Here is a 26426-nt window from a genome sequence, read left to right as displayed (position 1 = left end):
CTGCTGAAATAAGTTAATTCTGTGGCTAACATGACAAAAATCACACCGTCTAAATTAAAAGGACCTTAGACATTACAGGTATGTAGCACCCCATTCACCCTGGTAATGAGCAAAATTGGAGCAAAACTGGTTTAGGCAGCATACAACCATACAATAAGAACTGTCGTCATGCAACTTTATAAGAACACAAAAAGCTGCCTTATACCAGATATAACCATTAGTCCATGTGGCCCAGCATTGTCTACTTCAACCAGCCGTGGTTCTCTAGGGTCTCAAGCTGCAGTGTTTCACATCACCTCTTACCTGATCCTTCTAACTGGAAACATCTGGGATTGAACCTGGGATCTTGTGCATATAAGGCAGATGCTCCACCATTGAGCTATGGTCCTCCTCCTTTGCCTTTTCCGTGCAACTTACAGACTTACTTATCAGATATTCAGGTATTGATTCGGTCATCCATCACTTGTATATCTTTGCAGCTACATATTCATTCGTTATCTTGTTTGTTTGTTTGTTTTCTGAACTGATCTTTTTTAAGTTGAAAAAACTGCTGGTACAAGGAAGGGTTAGTGTTATTACACGCGCTAGCCAATCAGTGCTGTGTGCAGAGTACTTCTGCTGCTAACTCACAGAATGGGTTTCCTCCAAGTTCAGCCCTGGAGAATAACTGTTAGTTCTCATGAACCACAGCAATCACATTTCCAAAGCAGCCTGCTTCTCAAGTAGTATTGCTTGTTTCCAACTGGAGCCTATCAATATGACTTCAGAATGCAAACAAGCTAGGCATGAAGGCAAGAATAATCTTCCCCTGCTGTCTGAGCCCAGTATCTGATACTCAGAGATATACTGCCTTAGAACATGGAGGTTCTATTTAGCTAGCTATCAAGGTCTTGAGTGTGTCTAGATATGTGCTCCACTAATTTGTCTAATCCTAAATGTAGCTGCCATCCTCATGTCTTCTTGTAGGGCAGAGACTTGTGGTCCTCCAGATGCTGTTGGACTCCAGCTCCCATCAGCCCCAGCGCACATGGCCAATGGTCAGGGCTGATGGGTGCTGTAGTCCAGCAACTTCTGGAGAGCTACAGGTTCTCACTCTTGTTATAAAGGTTTGCAGGTCAGACTTACGGGCTGATCTGAGCAACCAGGCTACTCCATAACCCTGTTGTAGGGAATTCTATAAATTAAATTGTGCATTCTGTGAAGTGGCTCATTTGTCTGTGTATGAAAATAAGCATCACTGATGGATGGACCAAACCCAAATAAGCTACTTCTTGCTAACTTTTGAACAAAACCTTTTAAAAATTAATAAGCCTTGTTATTAGAACAGTTAATATTACAAGCTTTTTTTAAGGTTAGGAAGCTACATGAACAAACAGTCAGATGGCAATGAGGCTATGCATTTTAAACACACACAGACACCCATCCATCTGGCCAAGGATAGATTCTCAGTCAACACACATGTCAAATTAATAGATACAGAATAAATCTCAATGCCTGGCTCACAATATGTTATTTCTGAACTCCTCCAATTTTATAGCTAATGTTATTGCACCAGTTTCGTCAGCTTTGAATGCCAAGTCATGGTGCTTTTTTCCCCAAGTTGACAGCCTTCCTTCGCAATTGTCTGCACTTAGCTACATGTGCTGAAACCCAAATGAAATCAGTGGAACTTCCACATGTGTAAAGTCTATGGGACTGTAGTTCTTGGCACAGTGAAAAACCAAGTTATACTGAATTAGTGTGATCTGCTTACCAATCAAATAGATTTTTCGAAAGCACAATATATCATTCATATTTGTGCTGGCTATAAAGGCAGGAGGAAACAATCTTGAGCTGCTTTCAAACAGCCTGCTGACTGAGCAGGCATCCTGACTTGTTTGCACAAAGTTCGCAGGGAGGTAGACAGAGGTGGCTATTAATTGAGCCTTCATTCTGATTTGTTTGTGGGGAAGTTACACAACGTTGCGTCAAGCAAGTGTGATCCCACACTTTCCAGTGCTTTGTTCCATCCCTTTCCTTATTGCAAAAAGTCAGATGGGGAGGAGTGGGTTTGTTGTGCAAGAGTTCCAAATCAACGTTAATTTGCCATTATTATTATTATTATTATTATCATTATTATTATTTAATAACAACAACAACAACAACCTTTCACCCAAAGGTCCCGGGTGGGTGGGTTACAACAATTTTAAAACACATAATAAAAAAGAGTTAAAAACAACCTAAACTGGTGAGTCCATCTTTTTGGGTGGGAGACAACTGAATCTCACCCAGAAATAGCAACAGTCTGGAAGCACCCATAGTGAATGGAATTCTAGTTTAAATTATACCCTGGCATAAGGAGAATACGCACACCTGTGACTATAGTGCAATTTGTTATGCCCACAAATCTCTTCTATCAATCGAGCACATCATGTCAAAGCACAGTATTTCTTTGACCGGTTCTAATGCTAAAGGGAAACAGCAGGAGATTGCTTGATTGACTCTAACCTAAGTTAGTTTTAATGAAGGCCGCATCTGCACTATACTGCTGAAATTATACTCTCCAAAGAATTCTGGGAACTGTAGTTTGTTAAGGGTGCTGAGAGGTGTTTGGCCACCCCAATTCTCCTCACAGACCTACCATGCCCAGAGTTCCCTGGGAAGAGGGATTGATTGGTAAACTATTCTGAGAATTGTAGCTCTGTGAGGGGAATAGAGGTTTCCTAACAACTCTCAGCACCTTTAAAAAACTACAGTTTCCTGGATGCTTTGGGGGAAGCCGTGGCATGCATGCATGCATGCATTTATGTATGTATGTATGTATGTATTTATTTATTTATTTACTTGATTTACATCCGGTCCCTTCCTCCAAAGGAACCCAGGGAGGCAGTACGATACCACATTAAACGTCTAGTGCAGATGGGGCCTATATAAGAGCATGACAACCAAGCACAGTCAAAGATTAAAGGAGGTGGCTCTAAGTAGGTGTGGCTAAAAGGGGTGGTACCAATCCTCATTGCCTCCCTGGACATAAGTGTTATTTGCACAGAACAGGAACGAGAATCTGTGACTCTCCAAAGTGAGAGAACCAAAACTGACAGATCTTTCCACCCCTAGTACAAGCAAAGTTGTTCTATATGGTATTTATAACATACCAACCCAGTCTTCTCTTAACTGTAACTGTGCCATATATCATTAATGGCTCCCTTCAGTAAAATTGCCTCTTGGCTTCTTTCTTCATGTATTTCAAGGCTTATTAGATAAGCTACTAAGACATAGACAAAAATAAATTTCAAAAGTCACCAGCCCACAACTGCATTACTTGCCTGCTAAGAGTGGTGATGGATTTGTCAATTTCAGTTATTTCAGATTGTTATTTTTCCAATCTTAAATTCGGTTCTTCATATTTCTGCAGCAATTTGCAAAATCAAAAGAAAAAATCCTCATCAAAATTCTTCAGCATTTTAGTGCAAATCTCTCCTACTGAACACATTTTTGTGCAGTTTTGATTAATGCACACATTTTTGGAAGCAATATGTATCCTGATATAATGCATTTTTGTATATTATTTTATAAATGTATTCATCTTTATGCACACTTATCCCTATGCATTTTTGACAGCACTGTTTGGCTGAAGAACTGCATTAGAAAAAGTGCAAATTTCAAAGAACAGCTGTCTTTGGGCTCTCACATTGTTTCAGAAAGTATAAATTTGATAGATTCAGCTTTAAATGTGAACTGAATTGAATTTCTCCCCCATCTCTAGGTAAGAGTTTTTTAGTTTCTCAAGTAACATTCATGAAAAGTAAAAATGTTAAATGATGCCACACTAATCATCAGAGATCTCGCAAGGCTGAGAACTATTTTATCCTCTTAATAAATGAGTAAATAAGTAAAATTATTGACCCTTTCATACCAATAACATAGTTTGCTGCACCTGAATCTTAGGCTAAGTTCCGACCAACCTAGTTAGCATCTCCACCTGAAAACTATATGCAGCTCAGTCCTACGCATTTACTCAGAAGTAGAGATGTGAAGGCCCAGAGGGGGGGGGGAAATGAAACATTCAGAAAAAGGGGGGGTCCTGATTTTTTCTGGACCGTCTACTCCAAAGTAAGTCCAACTGTGGTTGATGAAACTTACTCAGATGCAGAGGATCACAGCCTTGCTTAAACTCACAGCAAATTCACATTGATGTAATTGGAACTTAGTTCCACAGAAGCATGATTCAGACCCAAAGTGCATGTGACTGAATCTCCCATTGTTTTTTGTTTTAACCCATTCCACAAAGACACAGTTTGCTCAGCATAAAAGCACACACATCCTATGCAGCCGGGGGCTGTGAGAATGGGAGTCCAACATTTCCCATCCCTGGTTGGCCCTTTATGGGAAAAAATACAGGTATTACATTTAGGCCTCAGAACCTAAGCTCACCACCTACTTCCTTACTTCCTAGTAAGTATGCTTAAGATTGCAGTCAGTACATAATTCATGTACATCCCTAACCCTTAAGTATGAAATCACACCGCAGGAGAGAAATCCTCCCTACAGAATTGTCTAATAAACAAGCAACTTAGCCCTCAATCAAGTTAGACTGAGATACTTGAAATTATACCATGGACTGCGAAAAAGACAAATAATTGGGTGTTAGAACAAATTAAACCAGAACGATCACTAGAAGCTAAAATGATGAAACTGAGGTTATCATACTTTGGACACATCATGAGATGACATGATTCACTAGAAAAGACAATAATGCTGGGAAAAACAGAAGGGAGTAGAAAAAGAGGAAGGTCAAACAAGAGATGGATTGATTCCATAAAGGAAGTCACAGGCCTGAACTTACAAGATCTGAACAGGGTGGTTCCTGACAGATGCTGTTGGAGGTCGCTGATTCATAGGGCCCCCATAACTCGTAATCGACTTGAAGGCACATAACAACAACAAAACATTTTCATCTACACATTGGATCCAGTTTAGTTCAACACAGAGACAGCTGAATTTAGACCAGGGAGACCCAAGTTCAAACCCCCAATTTAGGGCACTGTTTCTTCTAGGCCTGACTTTAGGCCAGTTTCTATGTCTTTGTATGATCTACCTCGCAGGGCTGTTACAAGTCTAGAAAATAGGCAGGGGGTGTATATGCCACACTAAGTACTTTATAGAAACAGTGAGATATAAATTTAAAAAGTAAAAAAAATGTTATGAGTAATGAAATTTCACTGAAATCAAGTATTCACTGAAGTCAATATTTCACATTATAGTATAATTGGGCTGTAAGTCCTTGAATGGGACAGTCATAATCACCCTGTCTATTTTGACCCTTTTTAGTATTTTTACAGTATTATTTTCTTGACTGAGCCAACATCCATAGTGGTTCACCTTTTTTGCCTTCTGGCTCTTGGGGGGGCAACCTTCCTCGCTTTAATTAGTGTCTCTCTAACCATGTTTGCCTGGAAATTCTACACAGTAAATTCACCTAGAATATCTTACAATCGACACGCATGAATTCACTGTCATCCAACTGGATTTTTCATCATCAGAACTACACTCTAGAAATTGCTAACACACCCCTATAATTTCCCCATTCCAGTAAATTCACTTTTAAGCCGCACATTTATTCCCTACTGACTTCCACTATTAATCTCGTGAATTTTGCACTCGATCTGCGCACAAACACTGACAAATCCTTGCAGAAGTTCAGGAGGCCAGAGTTCTGTGTCTGTGTCTGAAAATCAGAGCCTTAAATCAACATGTCTGTCCGTTCCGTTTCAGATTAGAAGGGGATCTACAATAAAACTTTTGCTTATACCATTACCAACAAAAAAAAAAACTTGGTAACTTTAAAAGGGGGGTGGCAGGAATAACATCAAAACCAAAATCACAGAGCTTTGCTGCTGTGGCTTTGCACATATCAGTTTCTCTGCATATACAACTAGAGACATATACAGGCCCAAAAGGGTTCAAACAACATGAAATTGTCATACATGCACTGAACGTCTTCCTCCAGGTAGACAAAAGCAAACAAGGGAAAGAGCTCAATCTGCAAAACTTAATTCTGTTTCCAAAGCGGGGAGGAAAATAACTCTTTCCTGGAAGGGGCTGCTTCCAGATAAACTGGTCACCAATCAGGCAGCCTAAAAGCAGCCCACCGGGCGAGGGCCAGCGTCCTCCGCTTTGATATATCAATAAGGGAAAACTCAAGCCGCCTCACCAGCCTCTCACCAGCCCTCACTCTACTCACCCACCCACCTTCACCAGCAGCTCGACTTTTTCCATTACCTTCACGCTGGATCTGCCGGTCCGAGACTCGCCCTCCATGTTGCCCTGCTTGCCTTTCTTGGAAGGATTCGTCCTCAACTTGTACGTGGAGGTGTTGGAAGATTTAATGAATAATCCAGGGACAGAATTGCCTTGCTGCTGCTGTTGCTGCTGCTGCTGTTGCTGTGACGAGTTTGAGTCCTCTGGCTCTTTATTACTGTGATAAACCACCCTGCTGTCTGATATATGGATGCTAGGAGCACAGCCCATGGTGGTGGTAGTTGTTTTTTAAGCCGCTAGTCCTCAAGCTTATTTCTTCTTCTTTAATTCCCCCTGCTCCTTTCCCCTTGGGAAAACTGGCTCCTTACTGTCTTTCTCTTAACAGTTTGTATCTGCTTCCTGGAGATCAAGGCCCCCCCTCCACATCGTCAGCTGTTCCTTAGGTATAACCCCCAAGTCCAAAGACGGGGACGCATAGCGTGTCTGTGTGTGCAGCGGGGGGGGGGAGAGAGAGAGAGAGAGACGAGTTCTTCACCTCTTCTTCTTTTGACCCTCCAGAACTGATTTTCTTGATCTCAATCTCAGAAAGTGGATTCAAGAGGTTTGGGTAAGGGGAAGCGGTCTGGAGGGGGAGTTTAACCCCCAATCAGGAGTTAAACCGTTTGTTTTAGGAGGGGAAAATGCTAGCTGAAACGGGGGGAAAGAGCGGGGGCGGGATCCCAGCCTTCCCCCCTTCTCAGTCTTCTTGGATTAAGAAACCAGATCCATTCACCTCTCTGATTGTGCTAATCCCCCCGCTTGTAACCCACCTCCAAAGGAAGGGCACTTTTTTCCACGTGTCTGTCTCACCCCCAGCCCCCCCCCAGCCTTCTACACCCCAGCCCTCCTCCCCCCACAGATGGGTCAAAGCTGCCCTCCACCCAAGAGGTGAAAACAAATCAGATCCCAACTGTGGCTTCCTGGACAGGCTTGGGCAGGGGAGGGGGAAAGAGAGGATGGATCCCCCTCCAGTGTCACAGTCCAAACCTCACGTGGCGCCCATCTAATTCATATTCCTGGCCAGATACCTCCTCCTCTTCTTCTTCCTCCAGCACCTCTTTCCCGACCTCTGGACTTGAAAACGTGTTATGGACATTCACACGTTACTTCCCCTCTGGTTTTCGACCCATGCTTCGGACTTCCAACTATCTTCTTTCTAAGAGGTCAGGAAGCTTCTTTCAATCCAGCAAAGGCCTCCATCCCATTGGCATCGATCTCCCCCTCACCCAAACAACACCCCCCCCAAATAGGGAGGAGGGGCGAGCCCAGGAGAGGACTCAGACTTCTTCTTCTCTTTCCCTCCCCCAGAAAAGCAGCAGAAATCCCGGAGAAGGTAAGTGATTATTTTTTAAAAGGATCCAGAAAAAAAAGCCGAGGTTCTCCAGCCAGGAGGCGCCTCCACCGCCACCACCTCCGTTTCCATAATCTTATTCTTATGCCGAGGTGGTTTTCATTCTGCGCCAAAAACGATGCCAAATGTCAACCCCGCTCCTCTTCCCAAAGAAGGAAAAGAATGAAAAATGAAAGAAGAAAAGGAAGGTGGGGGAATCCGATCTGCCTGGAATGAATTAAAATGGCGAGAGAGGGGGGCTTTTTATCCTAAGAATCATTGTCTTTATATAAAAAAAAAAATTCCCAGGCGCTGGGTGGCGATCGGCGATTCGGTAAGGGTCGCGGCGCAGCGGAGTCGCCTTCGCCCGGCGCTCCTGGGGGCGAAATCCTTGCAGCGCCGGCTTATTCCGCTGCAAAGCCGCTCTCCTCTCGCCTCCCCAGCAGCGAGGCAGGCAGGCAGGCAGAGAAAGCAGGCTCCCCGGCTCGCACGATCTTCCTCTTTCCAACCCCCGACGGTGCCCTGTCCCCCCGGCCGCCCTCTCTCCAAAATAAAAAGAAGAAGGAAAGGGAAAGAAACAAGGGGAGGGAAGGCAAGAAAGAGAGAGGGAGGGGAAGAAGATCTGCTCCGGAGTTTGACAGCCCCGGCGGGCTCAGCAGCGGCGGTGGAGCCAATAAAAGCCCCCGCCGGCGCTGACCTCCAGCCTTTACTGGCGTCAATGCAAATGAACGGCGAGGGCCAATCTGGCGCGGCTGGCGGCGAAGGAGCGAACTTCAAATCGGCAGCTGCGGTGGCTCCTTTGCGCCTCGCTCCTTTGCGCCTTTGTCGCTGCCGTCCCGGCCCGGCTGGTTGGCTGCCTGGCTAGCCTGCCGGCCCTCGTTCGGCCGCAGCCGGCAGCGGCGCATGGGCAGAGGCTCGAGGGCGGAGTTGGCCCTCTTGGAGATTTTGATGCACGGATCTGAAGGGGGACGCGGAGGGTTGGCCTGAGAGTCGCCGAGACGGGCCTGGTGGGGCAGGAGCCCGGGCCCCCTCTGGGCTGAGCGAGCGGGAGGGCCTCTCCAAACTCCGCGGCAGGGCGGGCTCACTGAGTGCCCCTTGCAAGGAGTGTCCTAATGCTGTACGTTCCATCCCAGAGGCATCCGGTTGGGCCCCTGTGAGCACAGGATGCTGGACTCGATGGGCCACTGGCTCTTCTGATGGCCTTGCATATTTATTTCTTTAACATGTGTCTCACTTTATATGTCAAGACATCTCTTGAAATAACACACATTAGCAGCTGAAGCTGGGATAGGGAATTTTTTTTTCTACCCCAAAGTTTGCATTCTTTCACCGGGAACCTTGCGAGATGGATGGCAATGGTGGACACTGTAAGGGATGTAAATTTTGCCTTCTCTGGTTTCTGTACACACACACACATGCACCCTCCCTGTCTCTCCCTCATCCAGGAAAAGAAGAGGCATTATTAGAGTTGGAGGGTGCATTCCAACCCTGCCAAAACACTCAGGATGCAAAGCGGGGGTGGGCATGGGGTGGGTCGGCGGTGGGGTGGCCTGGAGACAGTCCCAAAGGCCAGGTAAGTGGCATGGAAGGGTGCATTCAGCCCTGGGCTGGAGGTTCCCCATCCCTCACCTAAAGAGCCCTCTCCTTCCCCCTTAATGATTTAAGACTAGAGTTTAGAATGGTCTGACTCCACCAATAGAGAGCCAGTGTGGTGTAGTGGTTAGAATGTTGGACTACGACCTGCGAGACCAGGGTTCGAATCCCCACACAGCCATGAAGCTCACTGGGTGACCTTGGGCCAGTCACTGCCTCTCAGCCTCAGAGGAAGGCAATGGTAAACCACCTCAGAATACCGCTTACCATGAAAACCCTATTCAAAGGGTTGCCATGAGTCGGAATCAACTTGAAGGCAGTCCATTTCCATTTCAACTGCACCAATGGTCCCAGTACTCTGAATGCTTACTTGGGAGTAAGCCTGGCTGAACTCGCTTGGACTTGCTGTTGTGCAGAGAACCATAGGATGATGCTGTTTTGCAGTCTGCGCCTAGCTGTAATAATAGTTTATAATAATTTGCAGTGCGATCCTCTTTTTTTAATCTTAAAAATGTATTATCCCAAACAAGTTCACTCCTAGACTGCATATTATCTGTTGTTGCTGTTGTGGGTTTCTGAGTTGTTTGCTGCTATTTTATTGTTATTTATTCCTGCCCCTGTCTCTTACGATGTTTTATGCAGCGTGTTTTTATCAGACATTGTGGTTTCATATTTTACCACCTTTATGCGATCTGTGCTGCCCTATCAGGGCTTGGCCTGGGAAGGCAGCTTAAAAACATTCCTTCAAAATATTTCTTAGCCACTCTTCATCAAAAGATTCCAGGGGATGTACAAAAGTGTGGGCAGAACTCCTCAGCATTATGTAAACATAGTATAAAAGACAGCAAATAAACACAGCAATAAGGAAGAGGCAGAATAAGATAAACAGCAGACATGCGCATGTGGAAGGCCTTTTGATTTCAAGGGGATTTATTGCCATGTAAGGGTGGCTTGTCCACATCTGAGCATTACTTAGCTGTTAGCTGTTAATCCACTTTTCCCCTTTTCGGATTAGACTGGAGCAATCCACATCTGCACATACTTGAATTTGTATATGAGGAGCAACTTCAGTCTTTCTCGTTCATACCACAGAATCACAGAATAGTAAAGTTGGAAGGGGTCTATAAGGCCATCAAGTCTAACCCTTTGCTCAATACAGGAATCCAAGTTAAAGCACGCCCAATACGTGGCTGTCCAGCTGCTTCTTGAATGCCTCCAGTGTTGGAGAGCCCATCACCAGAGGGTGTTCCCTTTTGTGTTTAACCCTGCCTTCTAATTTGTTGATTCTGTTATGCCATTAAGTACTGACGGGGCATCCACACAGATAGCTGTGCAGGAACCTTCTTGTTTTTTTTTAAAAAAAACAAACCCTGCTCAAGAAGTGTGCAAAAGCACAGTCAGGGATTTGTAAATGTGATTGTGCCGTTTTCTGGTTTTGTGCAAATCTGAGGGACCCAAAGAATGGTGCTGTTTGCTCGTGCAGTTTTGTGCAAACCTGAGGGATTGAAAGAAAAAATGTATATACAAGGCTAAGCTCCTAATGGGCTTACTAGCATGCTGGGGATAAAATGAAAGCAATTGTAACTCTTCAGCACACACTTCTCCGATATCTGTGTAGAAATGTTTAATGTGGTTTGCTTGTGCACCTTTCTGCTTTTTCTGAAGGATCGCAAGAAAAAAATGTGTACATTAGGAGAAATGTTCATGGGAATGCTGATAATTCTTCCTAAGGATTTTTTTTAAAAAATAAACAAATCACAAACTAGTGTGGAGAACTGAATTTAAGACTGGGGGAAAATGAGAAAGCAAAACTGACAGATTCATCTAATCCCTCCTTGAGACTATTGTTCAAAGGGATGAGTCATTCTGCAGATTAAGGCTGTGACTTTTGCCACTCCTCAGTCAGTAGTTTATATTTCTAGACCCCAGTGAGATACCAGCCCATGCACACGCAAAGCATGGCCACTCAAATGTTAAGTGTCCTGAGGGATTCCAACAGGGCTTGCTCCCATGCATTATTTTTATTTACAAAGTGCCCCCAATGTGCATGGCCCTTTACAACATTTAAGCAGACCTGCTCCTTGCACTGAGGAATTTATCATTTAGAATTCAATGCAAGAAGAGCAATAACAAAGGGACAGGAAAGGAATAAGCAGGTATAACGATTGCACCCTCGGCTAAAAAGCCATAACGGCAAAGCTATCCAAGTACAATTTTTGAGGAAAGTGGTAAGAACAAGTAACGATGGGAGCGGTGGGATAGGGTTGCCAGATTTTTTTAATGAGCCCCCTGCTCTTCCATCTTTTAACGCAGCTTGATTGACAGAGAGTGTCGCTGTGAACAGCTTTGCCTCGGGGATGGGTAGCCTGGTGGCCTCCAGATGTTGTTGGACTCCAGTTCCCATCAGTCCCAGTCAGCATGGCCAGTGGTTGGGGATGATGGGAGCTGGAGTCCAGAAACATCTAGAGGGCTACAGGTTTCCTACTTGGTTGGTGGCAGTGACGGCCACCAACTTGGGTGGGTTTAGAAAGGGTTACACAAATTGCTGGAAGCTGAGGCTATCAATAGCTACTAGCCCATGATGGCTGTGTCCTAATTCCACTGTCAGAGCCCTGAATACCATTGCTGGGGATCGCAAGTGGGGACAGTGCTGTTGCGCTCCCCTTCTGCTTGCAGGCTTCCCACGGGCATCTGGTTGGCCACTGTGGGAACAGGATTATTTTTTTATTTGTTTCTTTGTTTATTACTGTATTTATAAAATCCCAGCAGGATGTTGGACTAGATGGGCTTTTGGCATGATCTAGCAGGGCTATTACGTTCTGCTTTATTTGCTGATCTCTGCAGATCAAGCTGCTCTTAAAAAGGCACTGGAGCAGGCCGGGCTGGGTGTTGTTTGTTTTTGTTTCTGGTAAGTTGGCAACCACCAGCCGTACCACCCATCTCTAGCAGCTTCTGTTGGTCTCTTGATCTTGTAGATCACTTCCTTCCTCACATAATGATTCCAGTTTAATGCCACATCCGTTCAGCTGGGGCAGTTCCTTCAGGAAACCTCGCAAGCCACATGACCAATCAGATTGTTTTAAATACAAGCAAAACTCTTGCAAGATTGTTATGCCTCATCACGTTGCTCCCCTTCTGTCCTGGTTTAGCTACCTCTCCCCCCCCAAAAAAAAAACAGTTCATCCCTCCCTTCTGTGGCCATGTCTCTGGCCTTCTTTGCAAAAGACAGATGTAAAGTAATATTATATAAAATGGGGTGGGTTCTTTGCTTTTAGCCATAGGCCATAAGAAAAGCCATCATATGATTAAAAACCAAGACAAGGAAAAAAAATATAGCTGCTAATACAAAGCACAGAGCTGACTCCTAATGCAACAAATCCTGGCAGATCTACCTGGGGATAATCCAAATGGAAAAGAATCAAATGCACTAAATAAAGTTACAACATTTTAACTGTGGCTGGGGAGAAGCAGGGATTCAACCAAAAATGGGTGAAATTGATTAAGCAATTTGAGCAGAAATGGTTTCATAACCCCACCTGATAGTGGCCCCATCAGCACTGCACATTTATTCCACTATTATTCCACTTGAAACAGTAATGACTTCCCCCAAATAATTCTGGGAAGTGTAGTTTGATAAGGGTGCTGAGAGTTGTTCGGAGACTCCATTCTCACAGTGCTACATTTCCCAGAATTTCCTAACGAGAGAGATTGATTGTTAAGCCACTCTGGGAATTGTAGCTCTGGGAGGGGAATAGGGCTTTTCAAACAGGTCTCGGCACCCTTAACAAACTACAGTTCTCAGGATTCTTTCGGGGAAGCTATGACTATCTAAAAGTGATATATTGCTTTAAATGTATAGTGCAGATGAGGCCTTTGTTTCTCCACAGTTTCATTTCCTTTATGCATTGTTTCCCATGAGACAACCTAAAGTGATGAACAATAAAAAGATCATAAAAGTATCAATGAGAGCATTAAAATATATAAAAACAATTTCAAATCCAGTACTGATGCACTCTAGGAGCAGAATCTCTACTTAAAAGGCTTGCTTAAAAAATGAAGGTCTTTAGTAGGTGATGAAAAGACAGTAAGGTCTGATCAACCAATTGCTTGCCTGATATGTAACAGGAAGGAGACCCAAGGGGTAGGTGCTGCTACACTGAAGGCTGGATTCCTACATCTCAATGGACCAGACTTCCTCATGTTGCAAATTTCTGCTAATATACACATTTTTGTATGCAGTTTTGCCTAATGTGTCTATTTTTGCAAATAGTACCCTCTAATATACATTTTGGCATGCTCTTTTCACTAATATATACATTTTTATGCACACTTTACCTTAGTCTATGAATTTCTGCATATGTTACGTGGCTGGAGAACTGCATGGAAAAATTCAGAGAAGTGTGAATTTCAAAGGATGACTGTGTTTTGGTTTGACTGCTTTTTGTTTAGAAAGCGCAAATTTGGTAGGTTTGCCTTTAAATGCAAACTTCTCACCCACCCCTATGCACCGCACGTGAGGGCAGCCAGCTAGCATGGGGAGCTCCGGGCAGGCCACGCAACACACACAGCTCTGTCCTCCAGCAGCTCAGCAAATGACTTGCCGTTAAAAGAAAGTTGGCAATCTTATCCTGTATCTTCTAAAGTGGTTAGAAATGTCCTCTAAATTTAACCTTTCTGGGTTTACTGTGCTTTTACCAGGGATAATTGCCACCTACCTGAATGTTTTGATTAGTGATAGTGATAGGTACTTGTGGTTATGTTCCCTGGGAAGACCTGCATAATTATAGTGTATACAGGCACTGACGAAGTTGTGTTTGGGGCGTGCAGGACAACCCATTAAAATCAAGAGCGACAATAGGCAGCATTTAAGGGAGAGGAAGGTAAAACAAACAGTGCTGAAAGAAGTGGCATTATTTGTAGTAAAAGAGCATTTGAACTAGCAAAGGACAAAAGCTGCACAATCAAGCTAGAGGAGGGACGTAATGGGGACTTGTGGCTCTCTAGACGCTGCTGAACTCTGTCAGCCCCAAGCAGCATGGCTGATGGTCAGGAATGATGGGAGTTTAAGTCCACCAACATCTAGAGGGCCACAGGTTCCCCACCTCTGTCTTAAAGCATTGGAACTGGAACAGTTTAGATCAGAGTTTCAAGTACCTCCTCAGACAGGAAGCTTATTGGGGTAGCCTTGGACAAATCCCTGTCCCAGTGGTCTGCAATGTAACGTTAGCAAGCCCTCCCTCTCCTATACATGATACTGTTTTGTGGAATTGCAAGTCCCCCTAAGTGGCATTTTTATACAAGAAAGGCAGAATATAAATGTCTGAATACATGCATACGTAATTAATATCAGATTACAAGCACGGAGGAACTACGTTTCCCAGCAGACCCCTTAGCGGAGACACCTCGAGGCAGAAGAGGAGCGAGCGAGCCAGAGGCCAGGATGGCTTCTGAAGGCTCAGGCTGCCTGTACACAGTCCACTGCTCCCTGAAGAAGTGTTTTCATGTCCTCTAGGAGCAGCATAAGGCCTGGAAGAGGGCACAGGCTGCTTGCACACCTCTCCTTGGTTCGCTGGCCAGTCTGGCTGAGCAACTGAAGGCCTCCCAGAAAGTTTCCTTTGCTAATACCCCATTGCAAGACTTCCCAGGTTTGTTGGAGGAGCTGTTGGAGGACCAGCTGTAAGGGCTGCCTTGCACTGTGGACAGGGCAGGGGTCATGCACTGAATCCATCATTTTCTTCTCAAAATCATGCGCTAGCTAGCAATGTTTTTTTCTTACTGGCATGAATGATTATTATTTCTCACTTACTGTAGCCCACAAGTGTGGCATCTTGCATCTACATGTATTATGGTTGGAGCCAGACATTGAATTAATTGAACTTAATCCCGGCTGAAATTAAGTAAATTCAGCTAAATTACTCTGGCCCCAATTAGTTATTTCTACAGCACTTTCCCAGTTTTTTTAAAAAAAGTGGTTTCATGTTGTTATTTATTTCCATGAGGTAGTTCAGAATAGCTTCCCTTGGCTCTGCCTAGTGAGCTTCGTGGTAATTTTATAGCGAGCTACCCAAGCACACCACCTTTCCTTTTGCAATTGGTTGAGCCATGATGAATTTTGATAAGATCTTTGCCAATTCATGCTTTCTTCAGTTGTCTACATAGCAAGCATTGCTGTTAGAGAATTAGCCAAAAGGGGAGGGGAGAAGCCAGATTCCCATCTTGGATCTGTGAGGTACTTATCAGATATGATGACAGAACATCGTAGACATCGTCAAAACATTAGGAAAGTGCTGATTGTTATTGTATTGTTATCGAAAGATGTTGCTGTTGCTTTTTAAAATAATATTTTGTTGTTTACATTTTTGTACCCTGCATTGTTCTTTTCTGAGGTGTATTTTGTATTTGTGTTTATTTTTTGTGAGCCGCCTTGAGGGCCTTTTTGGCCAAAAAGTGGCATAGAAATAAACCGTAACATAACATAAACCTCTCTGTAAACCGCCTAGAGAGCTTTGGCTATGGGGCGGTATATAAATGTAATAAATAAATAAACCATAACATTATTATTAATTTCATTTCTATCTGTACTTCTTCCATAGAATTCAAGAGTGCTTTAACAACCAGCCCCTCTTCCCAGGGAACTCTGGAAATTGTAGCCCTGGGAAGGGAATAGTGGTCTCCTCTCAGCACCCTTAACAAATGACAGGATTCTTTGGGGAAAGCCATGACTGTTCAAAGTGGTATGATAGTGCTTCAAATGTATGGTGCAGCTGGAGCCTGAGTGTGGAGCCAGTCCTGGCATCAGTAGGTGGCATCTTCTGACAGCTCCTGAGGACCCACCCAACGCTGACCCTGGCCCTCTTTTCCTGCATTCTGAGGAGTGGTTGATGGCCACCCATGTAATTCCCACAATGCCCTGCAAAACTGCTGCATCCTGTGGGGTATTGCTGCCATTGTGCTCCTTTTCCAAGGCTATGCTTGCTGACCCACCTCATCACCAGGTGGAAATAAATGGGGGAGGTGATAACTTGCAGCAGGCCATTAGTGAGCACCATGCTGAGGGCACTCTCAAGCCTGCAGGCAGCACTGATTTAAGCCTTGGGCCAGAGTTGGGGAACCTCTTTCAGCAGTATGATACTGCTTTAAATGCATAGTGCAGATGGGACCTTAGTAGGCTCTGCCTGTCATTGGCTCTGGCTCCACCTACTGTTGGGCTCCCTGCTTTCCGCCTTACCAGTCCCAGTGGGTACCAGCTACCTCTGCCATGATGTTTTTCTCCAATCCACTTGACAGCTATATAAGAGAAATTTACAAGAGTCCTGACTTCTCAGGTACCCTGGCATTGCAGGCACAACTCCAAAGTCTTGTAAATTTCATAGCTGTGGTGGGCACACTGCTTGAGGAATTCAATCTGTGTGAATTCTAGGATGCACTGACCTGATCTGGACTAAGGTGTGGATTAGGATAGAGTTATCCACCAGTTTTAGCTCTTCCTGAATGTTTTGACACAGTTCTTGGCTCAAAAAAGTTATTAAGAAAAATACATATTTAAATGCAGATTTTCCCTGCTGGTTTTTTTTAAATTACAACTTAATGCAGAAATGGGATGAAATGAAGTTTGTGGGTGCATATGAAAACAACAAGGACCAGAAATAGGCTGATTCCCCCATCCCTATAGTAAAAGCAGTGGGGGATGTGAGAGTGTGCATTGCCTGTTGCCAACTGTTGGCAAGACTGGGCAAATGCTAGGGCCCAGGGATAGTTGAAGGGACCCCAAAATCCTGGACTGACAAAAATAATCATTTGTACACAGACTCAGAACACTATGTCCCATACTATGTTAACACAGGCCATCCCCCCATCAATTTGCTGTCAAAGTATATTAAAAACAACATATGAATCCACCCTGGCGTCTCATCATTAAAGTATGTCCTAAATCTCTTGATTTTCGTTGATGCAAGTCGGTTTAATAATGTTATCTACTTACTATAAACTCAAGCCATCTCAATAATCCCCCTGATTTGCTGTCTTTAATCATGTATACAGAATTTACAGCATGCTCCTTTGCGAGTTTACTGAGAAGTAAATCCTACCATATTCCATGGGGCTCACTTCCTAGTAAGGACTGCAGCCTCAGTGCACCCTAAATGCTTTACTAAACGTTTTTTTGAGTTGTCCTCATGCAATATACCAGTAAAAGATATATTATTTATCTCCCTTACAGAAGGCAAGGAAAACAGTGGAGGCTGTTCCATTCGGGCACATGATGCGCTACGCCACCAATCTCAGGCTGCTTTCATCTAGCTGAACTTGCCTGTTTTCTTATTTTACAACAACCAAATAAGGGGGGTGGCACTGCTGGCCAGCTTCCTCGTCCTCAGGGTTCCCTTGCAAAACTCAGTAGGGAGAATAATAGGGGTAAAACCAGAATTCGTTGGCTCTGTCTGTCATTGGCTCTGGCTTCACCTACTGTTGGGTTCCTTGCTTTCCTCCCAGCAGTCCCAATGGGCACCAGCCGCCATTGAAGGAAAATAAGCCATGCCAAGAACACCAGAAGTTTCAAAGGAAAGGTTGCCAACCCTTTTAGGCCCGGTTGCATTTTTGAGCAAGTACCATGGGTGCTACTTCCTTTGGTCACCTCTCTGCTGTCTCCTGCTGATCAGCCCTCCCCAGTGGGACAAAGAGAAAGAGTTCACACAGACTTCACTTTCCCAAGGTATATGGTAGAATCAATTTGAGCTTTGAAAAGCACATAGAGCTGAAAGAGGAAATGGGAAAGAGTGTCACTCTTCCAACTTCCTCCTTCGGTTCTATGTCCTTTTCAAGGGCAAAAAAGGTAACCACTGTCACAGAGCTTGGAAATGTTGTTGTTGTTTTTTGAACTATATCAGCCCAATCCAGTGGCCATGCTGTCTGGGGCTGATGGGAGTTGTAGTTTTTAAAAAGTAACTTTTCCAAGCTCTGCACTGTCACCACTAATGGGGGGGGCTCAGAAGCTCTGTGGGCACCCGGAGTTGATCCCAAAGGCATCATTGTGCCCACAGGCACTACATTGGCAACCTGTGCTTTAAATGAGGAGGAAAGTCAGTTTTAGTGCTTTAAATAATTCCAGAAATTTATTTTCATTTGTAGACTTGTTTCCCAAGGACAGTAAGAAGGTTGTTTTTCCTACAGAGTTGAGAAGTTCAAAGAAGCTGTGTCAGCTTTCACTGGGGACAAAGTACAGGTTGGCAAGAAAATAGAAAAGGAGGAGGGGGAAGGAGAGAAACAGCACAAAATTAATACAGAACAAGTAAAGCTTGCAAACTGAACAGTGGTAGAATACATCACATCTGAACTTCCTCTACATTTAGGGTGGTATTCAGTACTAGTCCTATGCAGAATAGACTCATTAAAGTTAATCAGCATGATTACCTGGAACAGGTTTAGAGAAGGATAAAAATGATCAGAGGACTGAAAACAAAGCCCTGTAAGGAGCAACTGAAAGAAATGGGCATGTTTAGCCCTGAGAAGAGAAGACTGAGAGGAGATATGATAGCACTCTTCAAGTACTGGAAAGGTTGCTATATAGAAGAGGGCCAGGATCTCTTCTCGATCATCCCAGAGTGCAGGATACGGAATAATGGGCTCAAGTTACAGGATGCCAGATTTCGACTGAACATCAGGAAAAACGTCATAACTGTTAGAGTGGTACGACAATGGAACCAATGACCTAGGGAGGTGGTTGGCTCTCCGACACTGGAGGCATTCAAGAGGCAGCTGGACAGGCACCCTGGCGGGGATGCTTTAATTTGGATTCCTGCACTGAGCAGGGGGTTGGACTCGATGGCCTTATAGGCCCCTTCCAACTCTACTATTCTATGATTCTAGGCTAGGTGCATTCATTTCAATGGGTCTACTCTTAGCAGGACTTGTCTGAATACAAAGTGGAAAGTGGTATACATTCAAAAGAAAGGAATGCTCTCAAAGTTACAGACACACTTGGATGAAGCAGATTATCTAGATCCATTCCAATCGGGCTTCAGGACTGGACATGGAACTGAAACAGCCTTGGTCGCTCTGGTGGATGATATGAGGAGGGCGTTAGATAGGGGAGAACATACCTTCTTCGTCCTCCTGGATCTCTCAGCGGCTTTTGATACCGTTGACCACGGTATCCTTTTAGATCGCCTGGAGGGATTAGGAATAGGGGGCACTGTTTTACGGTGGCTCCGTTCCTATCTCTCAGACAGGCACCAACGGGTAGTATTGGGGAATGAGGTTTCAGACCCTTGGCCTCTCAGTTGTGGAGTACCACAGGGTTCTATCCTCTCCCCCATGCTATTCAACATCTACGTAAAGCCGCTGGGGGCTATCATCAGGAGGTTTGGGCTGCAGTGTCACCAACATGCGGATGATACTCAGCTCTACCTCTAGTTTAAATCTTCACCAGAGTTGGCTGTAGATACCATGTCCAAATGCCTGGAGGCCGTAAGTGGATGGATGGGACGGAATAGGCTGAAGCTGAACCCCGATAAGACCGAGGTGTTACTCGTGGGAGATAAGAGAAGGCTGGGAGATATAAACCTGGTGTTTAATGGGGTAAGTTTGCCCCTGAAGGACCAGGTCCGCAGCCTCGGGGTCATTCTTGACTCACAGATGTCTATGGAGGCTCAAGTATCAGCAGTGAGCCAGGCAGCTTGGTATCAACTCCATCTGATACAGAGGCTGCAACCCTACCTTCCTGTCCATCTTCTCCCACGAATGATACATGCCCTGGTCTCCTCTCACTTAGACTACTGTAATGCGCTCTACGTGGGGCTGCCCTTGAAAACGGTCCGGAAACTACAGCTGGTACAGAATGCGGCGGCATGTTTGATAAAGAACAGCCGTCGCCATGATCATATCACTCCAGTATTAATAGATCTTCACTGGTTACCAGTTGTTTACCGGGCCCAATTCAAAGTGCTGGTATTAACCTTTAAAGCCCTATACGATTTTGGCCCAGTTTATCTGAAGGAGCGCCTCCAGCATCACCAATTATGCCGCCTGACAAAATCAGCCACACAAGACCTTCTCTCGGTCCCACCAGTTAAAACAGCTAGGCTGGTGCGGACCAGAGAGAGGTCATTTTCGATTGTGGCCCCCACCCTCTGGAACTCCCTTCCTTCAGATCTCCACCATGCCCCCTCCTTGATGGCTTTCCACCGATCCTTGAAGACCTGGCTGTTCAGGCAGGCCTATGGGGTTTCTGGGGTGGGTTAGTTTTTAATACTGCTGATTACATATAAGAGTGGGTAGCTTAATTATTGAACGTTGTTGTTATGGTTTTATATTGTATTTTATCTTGTTATTGTACGTCGCCTAGAGTGGCCGTTAATTCGGCCAGATAGGCGACTCAAAAATAAAATTTTATTTTATTATTATTTATTTAAACGTCATTATCTGGACCTTAGTCACTCTATGATATAGCGATTTGATTTCTCTCCTGCCTTTCATCCCCAAAGGATCACCAAGGCAGCTTATGTTAAAAATAAATAAAATATGATTACAGTGGGATTGCTTCTACACCTTCTGACACCTGAACGGTTAAACTAACTACCCTGCCTTACAGGCCACAGAGAAAGCCCGTTCTCATATAACCTTTCTGTATACCCCTGGGCACATTTTTAAAAATGCACTTCCCATGCCTACTGGCTCATGTGCAGGTGCTGTTAGCAGCAACATGCCACCTGTGCTGTTGATTGGTAGAGTGCCAATGTCAACAACGTGCCTAGTAGGGTGGCCATGTAGCCCAATTTACAGAGAACAGTGCTGTCTTTTAAGGCATTCCTCTGTCTGAAGGCATCCTCCAGCTGTCTGGTCCAAAACCCAGTTTAAAGGTAAAGAATTCTAAGAAGAGAAAGCAGTGGAGGTCTTGAAGCTTCCCATCAGACTCCGCAGGGGCACAGGTCACCCAATGAAAGTCTTCCTCCACTGTGGGAGAAGACATCTTGCATTTCTCTTTCATCATCATTTCTCAATGTGTATCTATACATAGCCATTAACATATGCAAATGGTGTGCAAATCTGGGCCCTCTTTTGCACTCTCCTTTTGGTGACACATAAGTGGCTGCCCTACCTCACAGGACGGTGCGCATGGCAAGAGCGTTGAAACAAGACCAAGCACAGATGGAACGGTTTCGTAGGCAAGTACTTCCTCTGCGACCTGTATAATTAAGGCTTCATCTGAAGGGATGAGAGGGCTAGGCTGATGTTGTGGCCTGTGGCATGCTGAGTTAACCCCATAAGGCATTCGATTCCTGGCCCTGAAGATGTTTAGTGATGTGAATGGAGTGTGGGGCGGGCTAGGTGGTGCAGGCCTTATCAGGGACCGGCTCTTCTGTCTTAAAAGGGGCCCTTTAGAGAATCCCAAGGTCAGCTGCAAAGCAGACACATTGCACTGTGAGACACTCTTTATTCCCACTGTTATTTTTGCAGGTCAGATGCTTCCCTTCCGGAAGGCTTCTCTTTATTAGAGAACATATGCAATGCAGCCATGCTTATGCTTCTGTGGCAAAATTAAACTTCTTGATTTCCGTGGATTTTAACTGTACAGTTTTTGTGATCCGTGCATGTTTACATCGCAGCGAGGGCTACAAACAGAGCTTGGAAAAGTTACTTTTTTGAACTACAACTCCCATCAGCCCCAGCCAGCATGCTGGCTGGGGCTGATGGGAGTTGTAGTTCAAAAAAGTAACTTTTCCAAGCTCTGGCTACAAATAACCATTTTTGGTGATACATATATTTGGGGGGGGATTAAATTGTAAAATATATACACAAGTGTGGCTGGATAGGAACGCAATGTTTTCCCCACCACCAAACATAGACCATCTAGTGACACATCATCAGTGAAGAAAAAAAACAAAGCTACATATTTTACAGTATTTTCTAGCAAAGTCTAGAACAAATGGAACAGTCTTCACAGGTAAAGCTGCACCTGCTGAATACGTTGCCCATGTTTTCCCTGACCCATAAGACTGGACCCAGTTTTACATGTTTGAATCCTCAGATTTTCTGTTTTATTCACTTTTATATATTTCTATATTACTGTTTTATTGGTGTTAGATTCTGTTTTTCTTCATGTTTTAATGATATGCTGTGTTGTTTTAGCCTGTACACTGCTTAGAGACCTTTGAAAATATTAAGCAGTTTATAAAAGCTTTTAAATTAAATTAACTAAATTATTCAGCTGTTACAAATGGAGAGTTTTGGGAAGACCAAAGGAAAAGTGGCAATCTTGTCTAAGAGGGGTCAGGAAGGCAGATGTTTCACAGATGCAACCTCTCCCATCACAGTGTGCTGGTAATAAGTGGTAAAGCTTCACTTGCTGAGTGATGCCCTTAGGTCAGGTGTGGGGAACTACAACTCCCATAATCCCTGGCCATTGGCCATGCTTGCTAGGGCTGGTGGAAGTTGTGGTTCAGCAACATCTAGAGGGCCAAAGGCTCCTCACACCTGACTTAAGGGCATCACTCACACCTGACTTAAGAGATCTTCTCCCTGTTACTGAGAGGATTCTAGACATGGTGCATAACCACACAGAGTTAAGGTTATAAACTTTGCAAGTGAGACCTGCAACAAAATGTTCAACCACTCTGTTCCACTCCTCTTAGGGACGGGGGAGAAATGCAAAGGCGAACCTATCAAATCCACACATCCCAAAAAAATACACAACCCAAAACACAGCCATCCTCATAAAAACTTGCACTTCTCCGAGTTTTCCAAAGGAGGACCTTACATCAGTGGTACATGCTCTGGTAACCTCACGATTGGACTACTGTAACGCACTCTACGTAGGGCTACCTCTGAAGACGGTTCGGAAGCTACAGCTAGTGCAAAATGCGGCAGCCAGACTGCTAACAAGAACCAAGCGGTCTGAGCATATAACACCTGTTCTGGCCCGCCTGCACTGGCTTCCAATATGCTTCCGGGCTAGATTCAAAGTGTTGGTACTAACCTATAAAGCCTTATACGGCGCGGGACCACGATATCTGCTGGAACGCCTCTCCCAATATGAAACAGCTCGTACACTACGGTCTACTACGAAGGCCCTCCTCCGGGTCCCGACCCATAGGGAGGCCCGGAGGGTAGTAACAAGATCTAGGGCCTTCTCAGTGGTGGCCCCTGAATTGTGGAACAGTCTCCCCGAGGAGGTACGCTTGGCGCCAACACTATTATCCTTTCGGCGCCAAGTTAAAACTTTTCTCTTCTCTGAGGCATTTTAATTTTAATTTAAGTTAATTTAAGTAAATGTTATAATCTTATTTTAAATGGTGTTTTATGTATTTGTTATATTAGATCCTGTAATTTTATTGTATATGCTTTTATGTTCACCGCCCAGAGAGCTGTTTGCTAGTCGGGCGGTATATAAGTTTAATAAATAAATAAAATAAATAAATAATTCTCCAGCCAAGTCAGGTGTCCAAAAAATATAAACTAGGGATAAGCGTTAGCAAAAGGCACACTTAAAATGCATTACGTTAGGGGAAGCCGCTTTGCAAAAAAAATGTGTGTTTTAGGGGAAATGGCATAAATTCACTGAGGGGTTTTCAGGGGGACTTTAAAAAAAAATTGCAAACGGATGTGGAAATGTGGAGAAATGAGGAACTGAGAAAAATGGAAATTGATGGGTAAATGCGGCGGAATGATTAGAAGAAGGTGTATAATTAGCACTCCAGAAGCATATTGGGATGAATGCAGAATGAATGCTCATTGTCATATAGCTGCCCTGCAAACCAGACAGAATAAAGACTCGATAAAAAAACAAACGTTATAGTCTTACCTCCGTAATAAGCTTTGTGCAAGCAAATCAGGATGGATGCTCAACAGACAGGTCCTCTGGAGGAGAGTGGTTTAACAAGCAATCCAGTAGTGGCTGGCACTCATGGAACTGGCGGGGCAGAAGGCAGGGAGCTCAACTGTTGGTGGAGCCAGAGCCAATGACAGGCACAGCCAGCTCATGCTACTTTTGTCCCCATCCTCCTCCCTGCTGAGTTCTATAAAGGCAACATTGAAACTCAGGAGGAGGGCAAAGATGACAGCCAGTGCCACACCCTGGATTGGTTGTTGGAAAAAAGTCAGGCAGGTAGGGGCTGGCTGAGGGCAGGCCAAGGTTGGTGGGGCAGCTGCCCGTTCACTCTAATGGACCAGCCTTCTCTGAATCAATCCCTCTTCCAAGGGAACTCTGGCAGTTGTAGCCCTGTGAAGGTATTAGGGGGTCTTCTATCAACTCTCAGCACCCTTCACAAACTACCATTCCCAGGATTCTTTGGGGGAAGCCATGACTGCTTAAGATTTAAATGTGTGGTGCAGATGTGGCCTAACAATCTGTTTTTAAAGAAGCAACCAAAATCTCCCCAAAAGACACAAAACAGGGATAAGCAACCTTAAAGGGTTAGGGCCCAGGTAAACTGGGGCAAGTGGAATGTATGTCTATCATCTGTACTCTGCTTCCTGCTTTCCTTGTCCCAGAGCAAGGTTTAGTAGAACAGCGATCTTATTTTGTCAGCAAAAGGAAAATGACAGTTTTGGTCAGGACTTCAAAATCCAAGGGGTTATGCAACTAACGCACTCGGCTTGCAACAGAACTCCAAAAAAGCCACAGAGCACAGAGGTCTGAAGCCTAATAATCTACCAGGGAGAAAACTGGTTGGGTTAAGGCAGTTTGTTCTGTTCCAGACACGTGCGCGTGAGCACACACACACCATACTGTCAGGAAGCACACAAAAACAACACAATCTGATACCGCACAGACCTGGAGAAGCTCTCATAATCCACAAAAGAGAAGGGGGGTAGAATTTGGTGTTAGCAAATGCTGCAAAATCTGGTTCACAAACAGGATTTCCTACTTACTGGGGAAAAAAATCAGAGCTGGCCTGCTACAAAGCACCTTGATCTGAAAGGATAAGGAGGCGACTCAGGGAATTGCATCCAATGTAGCACTAAGTTAAAGTCTCTCAGCGGTATCCTTCTTCCACTGGCGAAATGTTCAACAGATTGCACAGTCTGTTGTGCGATGAGCTTCTGTTAGCACAGCCGTGGCGTTGGACTCTTCTGTTGTGCAACATTACAACTCACCCGTCTGCTAGCAGACAGAATACGTTGGATGCAGCCCAGTGTCTTCCCTGTGCAACAATGCAGGGCTGGCACCAGAAACTGGCAGCCTTGGGCAGCTGCCAGGGTTCACCACCACTGACACCTGCCTTGGACCTTCTTTTTAAAAAAACAACCCACAAACACACTGTCTTTATTTTTAAAGATAGCCACCATTTTTATTTTTGACAGTGCCCCCCCAGAAGGTGAATTGGTGTATGGGCATTGTGGTGAAAAAGACATAGAAGCGATCATCATGGCAGCCACTGCCATGAAACTTGATTCAGCATCTGGGATATTGTAGGGGGGGAATCATGACTGTTGCCTGGAGCCACCAGCATCATGAAGACAAGCTCCACCAAGGTCTGGGGGGTGGGGTGACCATTGTAGAAGGGGGGAACCACTGGATGGCATTTTGCTGCAACAATGGCCCTATAACCCAAATATCTGCCTTCTTCTTGACTGATTTGCCCGTGCTGTAAGATCGGCAGAGGCAGGGGACAAAATACATGGCGTAAGGGTCGAAGGAAGGGCCTTTTCAGTGGTGGCTCTTCACATGTGGAACTCCTTCCCTACTGGGGTACATCTAGCCCCTTCTCTTTATAATTTTAGGTAGCTGGTTAAGACACATCTTTTTCAGCCAGCATTTGGAGAAGGAGAGATCCAATCGCAGCAGCTGCCACTGCTGCTATTCGTATTTGTCATTCAGTGATTTGGTGTTGTGTGTGTTTGGGGGGATTGTGTTATTTTATGGATTTTTACCAATTCAGTTTCTTTGTAAACTGCTCTGTGGGCTCAAAGGGCCACTTGTATCCTATGTAGGCCATCAGGCAAATATAGATGTGCTCTTCCAGACTTTCAATCAGAGCAGGTTTCTCTGCAGGTCCCCCAAGCCCCTTTCTCCAAAGATAAACGGGGGATCATTATGTCAGTGTATAAGACTTGCAGGTTACTTTCTTTATTCAAGTGGGGAATAATCAGATGAAATGCATTTTAACACATACACTAAACTACAAAACCATGTAAGTCCACAATCCATCTAGCCCAGCCTTCGCCAACCTGGTGCAAAAAAAGGCCAATGCTATTTTAGACTGCATTCACAGAAGCAGAGTTTCCA

General features: G+C 44.6%; 1 protein-coding gene across 2 annotated transcripts in view; it reads right to left on the bottom strand.

The window, feature by feature from the left end:
• PDE8A (phosphodiesterase 8A) overlaps positions 1–26426 on the bottom strand; it is a 184396-nt gene that overhangs the window by 143929 nt on the left and 14041 nt on the right. Inside the window, exon 1 of one of the 2 annotated variants that reach the window (XM_061594908.1) lies at positions 6262–7079. The exons of the other annotated variant lie outside the window; for it this stretch is intronic. Within the exon in view, the coding sequence (XP_061450892.1) occupies positions 6262–6510 (249 nt within the window). The 5' untranslated portion in view covers positions 6511–7079. Of the gene's footprint in view, positions 1–6261; positions 7080–26426 lie in introns of those variants that run through there. 2 annotated transcript variants of the gene reach the window in all.

This window comes from Rhineura floridana, chromosome 14 (assembly GCF_030035675.1).
Source record: "Rhineura floridana isolate rRhiFlo1 chromosome 14, rRhiFlo1.hap2, whole genome shotgun sequence".
NCBI classification, from domain to species: Eukaryota; Metazoa; Chordata; class Lepidosauria; order Squamata; family Rhineuridae; genus Rhineura; species Rhineura floridana.
Note: the sequence above shows the minus strand (reverse complement) of the source record. Positions and strands in the feature narration are given on the sequence as shown.